The sequence below is a fragment of the Aspergillus nidulans genome, chromosome VIII, assembly GCF_000011425.1.
Source record: "Aspergillus nidulans FGSC A4 chromosome VIII".
In the NCBI taxonomy this organism is placed as follows: domain Eukaryota; kingdom Fungi; phylum Ascomycota; class Eurotiomycetes; order Eurotiales; family Aspergillaceae; genus Aspergillus; species Aspergillus nidulans.
Genome location: NC_066264.1, coordinates 1,795,192 through 1,806,501, shown reverse-complemented (window position 1 = coordinate 1,806,501; position 11,310 = coordinate 1,795,192). Strand labels below are relative to the sequence as shown.

The following is an 11,310-nucleotide window of genomic DNA, read 5'->3' as shown; positions in this document are numbered from 1 at the left end:
TCCTTTGCGAACGATGACGGACGTGAAGGAAATCAAGGCTTCCGCTCCAAGCCCTGAACGGGAAAAATATGACATCTATCCGGCCGAAGACCATGTTGCGGCTGAGTTTACCGACATCAACGAAAAATCGCTTCTTCGAAAGCTCGATTACAAACTCCTTCCTCCATTGACGATCCTGTACCTCTTGTCATTTCTTGACCGAAGTAATGGTATGATCGACTGTGACCCGCAAGTCGAAGCGTGCCCAAGCTGACCTATACTGTTCATAGTTGGCAACGCTCGTCTGGAAGGGTTGACGGATGATGTTGGCATGAGTACGAACCACCTCCTCTGTAATTATCGTGGGCAATATTGACGCAGTTCGCGCAGGTGGAAACCAGTACCTCACTGGTTTAACTCTATACTTCGTCGGTTACGTCCTATTCGAGATTCCCTGCAACATCATCTTGAAGAAAACAACTCCCCGAATCTGGCTCCCAACGCTTACTTTGATCTGGGGTGTTGTTGCCACGCTTCTTGGTATTGTGCAAAACTATGCCGGATACCTTACTTCGCGAACAGGTACTATCAGGTTCCTTCGATTGACGGACCCTCGCTAACATACCTGTGACTGTAGCTCTCGGTGTCGCGGAAAGCGGTCTCTTCCCTGGAGTCGTCTTCTATCTTTCCATGTGGTATAAGCGAAACGAACAGCACTACCGGGTGGCATTATTTTTCAGTGCCGCGTCGCTTGCAGGTGCCTTTGGCGGGATTCTTGCTTGGGTTAGTACTTTCATTTAGCTACAGTGCGGAGTGCAGCGTATTAATGATTTGTAGGGAATTGCGCATATGGATGGTGTCGGTGGTTATGCTGGTTGGCGCTGGATCTTTATCCTTGTAAGCAGCATATGGTGATATGATACAGATTGCGGTATGCTAACCAGGTGCAGGAAGGATTGCTCACGGTAGTAATGTCTGTCGTTGCATACCTGTGGGTTTACAATTACCCAGCTACCGCCGAATTCTTGACAGAAAAGGAGCGAAGCTTCATTACTTTTCGCCTAAAGCACGACAACGATGCGACACGCGAGGAGAGATTTTCATGGGCGGCGGTTACTGATGCTATTAAAGACCCCAAAGTTTGGCTGTATGGGCTCGGATTTCATACCATGTCCCTTCCGTTATATACGCTGTCTTTGTTCCTGGTCAGTTGCTCCTGTCATTGACCATTTCTATCTTGTGTTGCTAACGTCCACTAAGCCCACCATCATCAAAGAGCTTGGATACAGCGCGGCCAGGGCCCAACTGCTCACTGTCCCCCCATATGCCTTGGGATTCGTGACGACAATCACTGTGGCTATTCTTTCTGAGCGCACCAAGCGCCGTGCGCCCTACATCATGGGCTCTTCAGCATTTGCTTGCATTGGCTACATTATTCTGCTCGCCGGACGAAAGCCCGGCGTCTCCTATACTGGCACATTTTTCTGCTGCGCTGGTATCTACCCTGCCGTAGCTATTGTTCTGTCTTGGCCCGCCAATAATGTCTCTGGTCAGACAAAGCGAGCCATTGCCAACGCCATGCAAATTTCCATCGGTAATCTTGGAGCTGTTATCGGAACACAGCTATACCGGACGGAAACCAGTCCCCGATACTTCCTCGGGCACGGATTTTCTTTGGGGTACCTCGTCGCGAATATCATCGTGGTATATATTCTGTGGCAGGTCCTCAATCGGGAGAACGCCAAGAAGGCTGAGATCAGGGAACGCGACGGCCTCCTGCCATTGATGGGTGATATTGGTGACGGTGAGGGTGACTTCCAGGGAGACAAGGATCCTAGATGGGTTTTCCAGACTTGAATCGAAACGTCTTGAGTCTTGCTTTTGCTTTTGTAATGGCTGTTCAGAAGACAACCCTCAAAATTCCATTGGGGCTTTGTGTTGCGGATTTGACTTTCGCAGCAAAGCTGAAAAGCTGTTTGCAGTAGATACCCTTATTTAGCTAGGTCCGTTAATTGAACTCTCGTAGGTAATGACTAAAAGCCCAAGGCTTCTCGTATTTCATTGAAAACTAGCCGCTAGCATTGCACTCAAAGAAATCCTAAGGTTGTCGATCGGTGGTCTTAGGCATCCAGTTCGAGTTTCAGGCAACCTATTCCAGAAAAGGGAAAGGCCGGAATTGACCCTCGAGGCCTTGTCGTATGAAGACAGTCAGAACTCGTCTTCCCCAAACACCATATGAACCAACTGAGAACAGATCAAATCATCTGAGCGGCAAGATGGAACCTACAGCTTCAGGCTTGGAAACGTCACTTTCGGGGAATGCTAAATCTCAGTACATCCGGAACCATCAATATACCAAGAAAATAGCAGCCTCTTACTACCCCGACATCCACTACCATGGCCTAAATCAACCTGCTCCAGAGCCCATCGGACCTGGTTCCCATCAATTTCGAGAAGGCGAATTTGTCAGTCCAGGGTTTTTTCAGCACATCGATCCGAGTATCTTTACGTTGCCGCGTTCAGAGGTCGAGTGGACGTACAACATGCGCCGGACCGCACAACGTATGTTACCATTCCTTTACCTCGGACCGTGGAACGCTCTGTCAAACAAGCAGTGGCTGCGAGACGAGGGAATTACTTTGCTCTTGGGAGTCCGCGACCAACGGCTGGCGCAGTCGCGACTTTTCTCCGGACAGAAAGCCGCTGCCGAAGTGGGGATTGAAGCGGACTCCTTTGACATCGTGGACGGCCAAGATCTTATCGCCAGATTACCGGAGACAATACGGCGTATCAACGACCATATCTATCCTTCGGCGGGCTTTGCAGCTGGAGCGCCAACTCCCAAAAAGGTCCTTGTTTTCTGCGAAACTGGAAACGGTCTATCCGCGCTGGTCGTGGTGGCCTACTGCATGGTGATGCTTAATATGTCGCTGATCCAGGCGATGAACTTCATTCACTCTCAACGGTTCTGTATTGATATGGAGGATGGCTTAAGGCCGATGTTGCTGGCATTCGAGGGGCTTTTAAAGGCGAAGCGGGACGTCGAAAAGGCGAACAAGGCTGCTGGGGCGAATTTTCTTTTGACCACGCCGGCTATGACACTCTCTAAGAAGCGAAGCTTCGCAGACCACGAGGAGGACGATACGATGGAGGATGACAGCATGGACCTGGAGAGGAAGCCTACGGCGCCGTTTCAGGATCGCTGGGCATAATAGCATTGTAAGCTAAGTATCTTCTCGCTTGGGAGGTGCTGTCAACCCTGGGCGATATTCTACGACCTTTCAGTTCTTTGTATTTATTAAGTTTTACTACCACCAGATGATGAATAAGTTTCTCGGATAGGTAACCGGAATTGTTAGCTAAACTTCTCTATCAAGATCTGAGTAAGTGGCAGTAGCATTGAGAGTGTCAGTGGTGTTCTAGTAGTACCAAGACAAGCAGCCAGGCCGTCGTCCAGATAGTCATTTTTAAATTCGATACATACTGTATAACACTACGGTTAAGTTCCTACTATTATGATTGCTCTTTGTCAGTGGACAAGAACTCCTGTTCTGTACGCCATTCCTTTTTGCTTGCAGCCTTTAGCCCAAATCGTTCACTTAACCCTCAATCAGGACATCAACACTTCCAGATACCTATCTCTACCTCACAACCCACACGCCCATTCATCATCATCACGATCATCAACATCACAAACACATTCATTTGCCATCGTCGTCCCTAAATTCTTTTTTTCTCCTTTCATTATCTTACCTAATTTTCCTTTAGCCTCCTGCAAGCAAGCAGGAAGCGCAACCGAGCGAGCCTCAGCACAATGCACATGAACCTTCGAAAGAATATCCGCCTTCCGCAGCACTTCAACCCAGACCATTTTTATGGCCCCATGTCGCAACGATCTTTGCGCGGAGACGACAAAAAGAGGCCAGCGTACACTGACTATAATCCGAACTTACCCCCTGCCGCATTCCCGACGTTAGAGAGGCCGAGGGGAGCAAGATACGGTCAGGATATACATCAGAGGGACAACGACGAAGACAGACTGAACAAAGCCAGTCGAAGAAACAGTAGGAGGAGTTTTGATGACTTATGTGCATCAGTAAATCCTAATGGCAAAAGGGAACCATCGCCGACTGCTCATGTGACGGAAATACCGCTGGACCAGCTTGACAATTACGTGGCGAGCAATGGAGAGCTCAACCCTATCTGGGTGAGCAATATGGCTCGGATGGCTGCTGCTGGAAAGGATGCTGATGTCGATATGGACATGGAAGATACTGACTTGGAAGGGACGGTGACTGGGGAGTGTCGGGTAAGTCAGACTCTCGTTGCCCTCACTGGCCTCAAGCTTGGGGAATTTGGCAGAACTTTTGAGACTTCACTGTGTCGAAAGTCGTGTCTCAGGCCTCACAGCAGTCCCACGATAAGCGGCGCAGTTTCTATGCAGTGGTATTCTGAACTTGTCTCTTTGCTAACACTATTGTTCCACTATTGTCAGTCTATCTCGCCAGGGCCACAAAACCCGACCTGGGCTGACCTCTCACCACGAATGCGAGCCGAGATTTTTCAAAATCTTTTAGAACACCACAGCTACCCCGCCGTGTGTCGGATGCTTGACCTAACGGTCGAGGAGCGCGATGACATCGCAGACATTTTGGAACTTCGCCGAAATCAAATCGAGCAGGAAGATATGCAGCTGGATGCGATGCGAGCAAAGCAATTGAGAGAACTTTCGAAGGTAGACAATAGTTTCAAAACCCAGAAACAATCTTATCAGCTTGTCTTCCGGAAAACTTCTCGTCAAACGTTCCGCGCACTAAGAGACTTCATTGAACCAGATAGGGACTTCTTCGCTTGCAAATCATCTGAACTCACGGTCGCGAAGATCTTTCTACATAAACGAGGTATAGAAAGCAAGTTCGTGGGAATCTGGGGAAATGGCAGTGCTTCTATTCACACTTCTGATGGGGAAGCACCGCCCTTAGGGAGAGTTGGCTTTGATGGCGCTTCTGGCCCTAAGCCTGTCTTCGGCACGATCAAAGAAGCACACGCTCACCGTCTTATCACCGTGCCTGAATCCCAGTCAGAGACATCTGCTACCTCGAAAACCACCTTCACAGATTGGCTCGGAAACTCTTCGGCCGGCAGCTTACTGGAAAACGTTCAACCTAATGGCAAACGATCAAGGCCCGGGAAATACCTCGCTCACTTTAAAGGATCCATTGACCAAGAAAAAGGTCGCTGTACACGTAATAGAAGACAGATTTCTGCATTTGGGCTTCATGAATCACGACCTGTCCCGTCTGAGATTCCGCATGCTCGGTCGTCTTCCCCGCTTGACCGTCATTCGTCTGAGAGATTAGCCCTAAAACACAGGCAACAGCAACAGCCGCAGCGGCAGAACAACCACTCACCGCGACCAAGTTCAACACCAAACTGTCTGCCGAAGAACAAAAAGGCCTTCCTACTGCCACTTCCTCTCCAAAGTACTGATGGTGAATTGTACTCCCACCGAGTAAAAGCTCGCAAAATCCCGTACTTTCAACCCTCGACAAATGGACGGAGCGCAGGGACCAGACAGGTACAGAATATACAGCAGCAGAAATTAATAGAAATACAAGCGCCGCAAGCCTCTACCGCAGACACAATATCCGACCCCTCGGAATGGCTTCAGGAAGAACCACTCTCGACGGCTGAATCGTCGTCAAGCCCAGACACGCGTCTATCTCAATTCTCAGACCTCCCAACACCACAGACGGTTGCTATAAATACGTCCTTCTCGAGCACTCGCGCTGGGTATCGCGGCCGGCTTGTGGACGAGGACGAAAGGGGGGATGAATTCATGCATTGGGACGAGATGATCCTTCTCCCGTCGGACTGATCGTATTCTTGCTTGGGAAACTAGACAAAACTAGGACATTTTACAATCATTGTTTTACCAAAGTCGAGGAACCTGCGTAAAGCTTGAAGCTTCCCAATTTGTGTTCCTCATCTATTTAGTTCCATAGTTTCCGGGAATATGTGCAGTAAATAAATAGGCCCAGGCAGATGGTGCCGTCGTAGGCGTGTGGCACGAATGTTATTCTTGATTAGAAAAGCCCTTGGATATACTTGCCTCTACGGTGCGGGAAAACGGTCTAGCTGTAGTATGCCGCCCCGACGGCAAGCATCCCACTTGTCTGCCAGTCTTTTGGACATGAGGCCATCGCTTGCCATGACGTTTCACCGTCCGCCTTCCCAATTTCGATCCAATCTGGGGCTCTAGTCAATTCATCAAGTAGATCTAGATGTCAACACGCACGGATGAAGTCTTAACTTTTTATTGACCGTTAGGCTATGCTATACTGATTCATGCTATGCACAGTAGGGTATACAACTTATAACAAGCAATCCAATCGACAAGGATCAATAAAAGGAACCAACGGCAGATACGAAGGCAATGAAGCAACATCTAAAGGAAATCTTGAAAACAAACCATGTCCAAAACAAAAACTCCATTCAAAATGCGGCTGCCAACCTCCAAAAACACACCGTGTCCAAGAAAACTCCTTTCCAGACAGACATCTCGCACAACCAAAAATGGAAGATGTGCAGAAGTCCAGGCAAAATCATCCATTCACTGAGCTGCCTATGCAGCCTGGGCCTCCTGCCTCGTCCGGTAGTAGAATAGGAGGCCGTCGACACCCTTTGTCTTCGATCCAACAAGTTCCCAGAATCGCTCTTCGTTGTCCACTAGCTCGCGCAGAGCAATGCAAAGGGCGAAGATCCTCCGCTTCAGGGCCACCGATGGAAGCGTCATCACCTGTCTCACAAATTCTCCGAGGCGCTCTAACTGATCAGGCGGAAGTTCCCATTCCCGTTCCTTCATGCTGGTAAGGCCGTGTGTGATAACATCCAAGCCCTTTCGAAGCATCCTGTGCTCAGTGGGGCCAGCCTCATTCTGAACAGCAGGACCAAGATGGGTAACGACGGCGCCAATGATCTCATAGTGTGCCCTGGAAGCATTGACAATGTCATCAATAAAGTTTTCAATGGCCTTGATTAAGTGACCGCCCATCTCCGCTGACTTCTCTGCCTCCAACAATGCCACAACTGTGCCAGGGTAGTGAGGCGCAAAAAACTTCTTGAAGTTCTCAAACATGTACTTCACAGTGAACAAAACCTGCGTCTTGTGATCCGACACCGTACCCAAAGATAACACACTCTTGCTCGGTGGAGTCTGTTCCGCCAACTCGTCAAGCAAACCAATCAACAACACAGCAAATTGCTCCTCATCAGCGAACAGATCGGGATGATGCTGAATCAGCCCCTGGAGCTTTCGGTATCCATCTGTCGCCATAGTTCTCGTCTGAATTCGCTCAATTCCTTTCAAGAGGATCCCATGTGCGTTAATCGAATTCTGCGACCAGAGGGACACAGCGCGCTTTGGAAGGGGAGACTCCGATACAATCGTTGAATCGACATACTCGCGCTCAGGTCGCGGGCTGCCTCCCTTTCCCATAGATGCCCTCTCCGCCTCCGAAGAACGCTCCTTAACCTCATCACTGGGCCGTTGGGCCGACGCAATTATCTCGTCGGACAAAGACATACTCCGTTTTTCGGCGACTTCCTCCTGAAGATTGTCATCGGCCGCACTATCAACCTTCTCATTAACCTTCTCGTCGACTTTCTCATCGACCTTCTCATCGGCCTTCTCATCGACCTTCTCATCGACCTTCTCATCGACCTTTTCATCGACCTTTTCATCGACCTCTTCATCGACCTTTTCATCGACCTTTTCACGGACCATCTCATCGATCCGTTCATCGACATGTTCATCGAAATATTCATCGACCCTCTCGTTGGCCCTTTCATCAACCATCTCATCGACGGTCTCATAGACCGTCTCATTCACCTTCTCTTGGACTATCTCATCGGCCCTCCCATCGTAATTCTTGTCGTCCATCTCTACTTCGATATCTGCTTGCTTGCTGGCTTTTGCTCGAGGTGTTTCGGTGTCTCTGGTTGAGCGTCTTTTCGGAATAGTCAATGGGCCGATGTGATGGTCATCTGCGGCATGCGCTACCCAGCCACTCTTCGTCGGGCTCTCATTTTGAGTGGGGTCGCTGTTCTGGCGACGACGAGTGATTGGGGTATCCAAACCTGGTTCAGGAACCCGGCTTGGGGTCTGCTTTTTTCGTGGACTCTCGTTCTCCTTTTTCTTCAGTTGAAATCCGGCCGCGGTCGCTGGACGCGGTTTCGCCGCTCCTGGTCGCATGGGTGCAGATGACAAGGTTGATGTAGGCTTCTTCTGTAGAGTATTGGTCTTCGTCGTGACAGGTTGAGTAGAGCGTGATGCCAATTTGGGACTCGACATGGCTTTAGGAACAGCAATACTAGCCTTCCCTTTTTCAGTAGTCACCCCCTTCGCGGCCGCACGAGCTGGCGTGCTGCTAAATAGCCCCGTCGCCGAGGAACCCGAGTTCGAAACAAACGGATCCTCCGACATCTTTAGCATGTCCTTTTCAATTAATTTCTGTGTTTTTGGCGAAACTGCGTCCAAGATCCTATCGTTTATTAGCCCAATTTCAGTATGAAAAAAGAGGGGAAAAGATATCAACGTTTGAGCGAACGACTCACTTTTTAGCTCGCGCCGGCCAGACGCTGGAAAACCGGAAGAAGGTATGACGGTAAGCCCTCCGAATGTCTTCTTTCGCATCCTCAACGCCCTCCTGGATGCACGCGGCGATGCTGTTCACGCCTTCGGCGTGAGTCTTGTGGCGATTTTGGCCATCAATGATGATTTCAAGCCAACCCGCGGAGAAGATCCGCATGTTCTGATTCTTATCCTTTGCGGCGCCCGTAATCTGGTTTAATACGCGTTGATTGCAGGTCACATTCTCGAGTATAGCGACGATGGTCAAGTTGCTGTTTTGGGAAGTAATGCCCTTCGCGTTTGCGCAGAGTTTCAAGACGTTCTGCAAGACGATGTGAATAGAGCTGTCGAGTCGTTCTTTGTTGACCCGGGCGAGGGACTGAACTGCCCGAAGCCCAGCGGTTTGCAGAGAAGTCCGAACGGAATTGGCCGTAATAAAGACAAAAGGGAGCGTCATCTTGACGAAACCCAAGTATGCCGTAGGCCATCTCTGTGGCGCATTTCCATGGGTGATTCGGCGGATCAAGATGGTGTACTCTTCACGCCTCTGGAAGTTCATTTCAGTCTCTCTGCCCTCAAACCAAGGAGCCATGGTAGCCTGTAGCCGATCAAGTTCCTGAGAAGAGCTGAGATCATAAGGCTCAATATCAAGAGGCTCAACAGCGCGTTTAGCTTTCTCAACGGCATGTCCAAGGGCTGAAGGAGCAGCTGCGTGGCCAGCCGGAGCGTTCACCATTCCAGATGCTTTGCTTGCGTTGGTTCTCAAGGTGTTCTTCTGCTTCGGGGAATCAAAATCGTTGGCGGGAATAGAATCTGTAACGGCAATTCGATTATCCGATGCAGCAATCATGCCGCCAGTGACGGGAGATGTTCGGACCGGCTTGGGGTGATGCAGCACAGGAGCGCCATCGTCGGCAGCAGAGCTAGAATCTACATGAGTAGTGGTCGATCCGGAACGCTCATCAAACGTATCAGCTCGTGACGGAGCACGCGAAATATCGGCTCGTGAAGCAGCCCGCGAAATGGCGGCCCGCGAAGGAGCACGCGAAATGCCGGCGCGCGATGGCGCGCGAGAGGCGGTGGCAGCTCGGGAGGGCGCCCTTTGCTGGATTGAATGTTGGCGTGAAGAGTGGCTCTCGTCATAAAGTTCCGGGTCAAGACCGATACCAGCAAGGATCTCCCTCGCATGCGACGGCCTAACCTTGTATTGTTCAAGTGCTCTCTTCAATTCGTGTTTGCTAGAGTCACGTTCGCCGCTATTGTTGATTAGCGTAGGTGAACAAACAACGCGATACTAAAGACTTACATGAACATCTGTACGAGTAGTGCTCTCGCCCCTTGGCGGACAGTCGGATCGGCATCTTCGACAAAACTGATAATCTGTGGTAGATACTCTTTGGCGGTAGCTTCTGCATAAGCGGCAGTAATTTCTGAACGTGTAAACGCCTATGGCGGACAGTCAGTTATGGTCAAAAGGTGGAACAAAGGCAACACACAATGGATAGCAAATTGAGACAAGTCTGTTTCTGAAAAGGGTTCTTTCCCTGGAAGCCAACGCTGAGTACAAGATTCTCAATTTGGGGGCCCGCACCCTCCCACAAGTCGGCCAGGGCATGGGTAGTCTGCTGTCTGATACGGTCCTTGTTGTCACCCATACGATCAACGAGAGTGGGGAGTATCCGGTCGGACATGGCGGCGACCAGTTGGTGGTGTTCTTGAATATACAGCCGTTTCAAGAAATGGCCGAGCGTCGAAAACCCGGCCGAGTAAAGGGCGTGGAAGGGTGAGGCTATTGCATGTCGCAAGCACTCAAAGATCACAGGCACAGCCTTCTCCGGAACATTCTTTTGCTTGATGTCGGACTTCAAGCCAAGGAGATGGGTCACCTTGGCATCAACCGAAAGGTTGACGTTCTTCAGCACCGAAAGTATGTCCCTCGCCTTGTAATCCATCCTGGCTACGAGAAGCTTGAAGAGGGGTAGCGCGAGCTTGGAGAAGTGAAAGGCGAAGGGGAAGTACACGCTCGAGCGTGCGACGAGGAAGAAAACGTTGAAGAGGAAGACCCCGGCGTCTGATAGTGTGTAGATTAGGATAAATAATGAGGCATAAGCTGCTAAATCAGTATCAGTGAAGAGGGACATGGTCAAATACGATTTAAAACCTGATATGAACGTGCTTGGGGAAGCGGGTAGTTGGAGGAAAACCGAGAAGGGGAAATGGGGTGGAAGAGTGAGTATACGTACGGGAGAATAGAATAGTCGTAGCAGTCGCAGCTCAGTTTTCCATTGGGATGAAGTAGGTAGGAAGACAAGGACGACGACAAGGAAGGTTTGAGGTTGTTGGTGGGCGAGGGGTGACGAAGGGAAGGAACGGGGAGGGGATGGCGGAGACCCGATAAAAGGCACGGACACGACGATAAGCGAGGGGTCGGTTCGCTCGCAGAGCAGACGATCGCAAGATCGACTGGAGCAAGTGGAAGTGAGAAAAAGAGAGGGAAATGGCTGAAGAGGCTAGGGTAGTGATGTTGTGAAGTGGTTGTTGATGGTTGATGTTGTCGCATCGACACTTTTTCGGGCTAACGTTGTTTACTCGCAATGCACATTGGCCGCCGCAGGCCCACATCAGCCTAATAAATCAGACTAAAATGCATAGTAGTCTACAATGATTAGATGCATGACATGCGGCGTAGAATTGGAAGG

General features: G+C 50.1%; 4 protein-coding genes across 4 annotated transcripts, besides 1 other annotated feature; 3 read left to right on the top strand and 1 right to left on the bottom strand.

Annotated features, from left to right (window-relative positions):
• Nucleotides 1-11,310: part of a sequence feature (contig 1.15 1752..178329(-1)) that runs on past both edges of the window.
• On the top strand, nt 14-2,012 carry ANIA_00993 (allantoate permease family MFS transporter; the record flags this gene model as incomplete). The annotated part of the gene is made up of 7 exons (XM_653505.2): nt 14-209; nt 270-314; nt 370-561; nt 617-762; nt 817-876; nt 930-1,184; nt 1,240-2,012. The coding sequence occupies 7 exons, from the start codon at nt 14-16 to the stop codon at nt 1,834-1,836; spliced, it is 1,491 nt and encodes a 496-aa protein (XP_658597.1). The 3' UTR covers nt 1,837-2,012.
• On the top strand, nt 2,256-3,191 carry ANIA_10138 (dual specificity protein phosphatase family protein; the record flags this gene model as incomplete). The annotated part of the gene is made up of 1 exon (XM_050613264.1): nt 2,256-3,191. One exon carries the CDS (start codon nt 2,256-2,258, stop codon nt 3,189-3,191), a length of 936 nt encoding a protein of 311 aa, XP_050469093.1.
• Nucleotides 3,794-5,857, top strand: ANIA_10141 (uncharacterized protein; the record flags this gene model as incomplete). The annotated part of the gene is made up of 2 exons (XM_653506.2): nt 3,794-4,288; nt 4,475-5,857. 2 exons carry the CDS (start codon nt 3,794-3,796, stop codon nt 5,855-5,857), a joined length of 1,878 nt encoding a protein of 625 aa, XP_658598.2.
• ANIA_00995 (protein stu1) lies at nt 6,605-10,752 on the bottom strand (the record flags this gene model as incomplete). Its single annotated transcript, XM_653507.1, has 4 exons — nt 6,605-8,522; nt 8,596-9,867; nt 9,918-10,057; nt 10,108-10,752. The coding sequence occupies 4 exons, from the start codon at nt 10,750-10,752 to the stop codon at nt 6,605-6,607; spliced, it is 3,975 nt and encodes a 1,324-aa protein (XP_658599.1).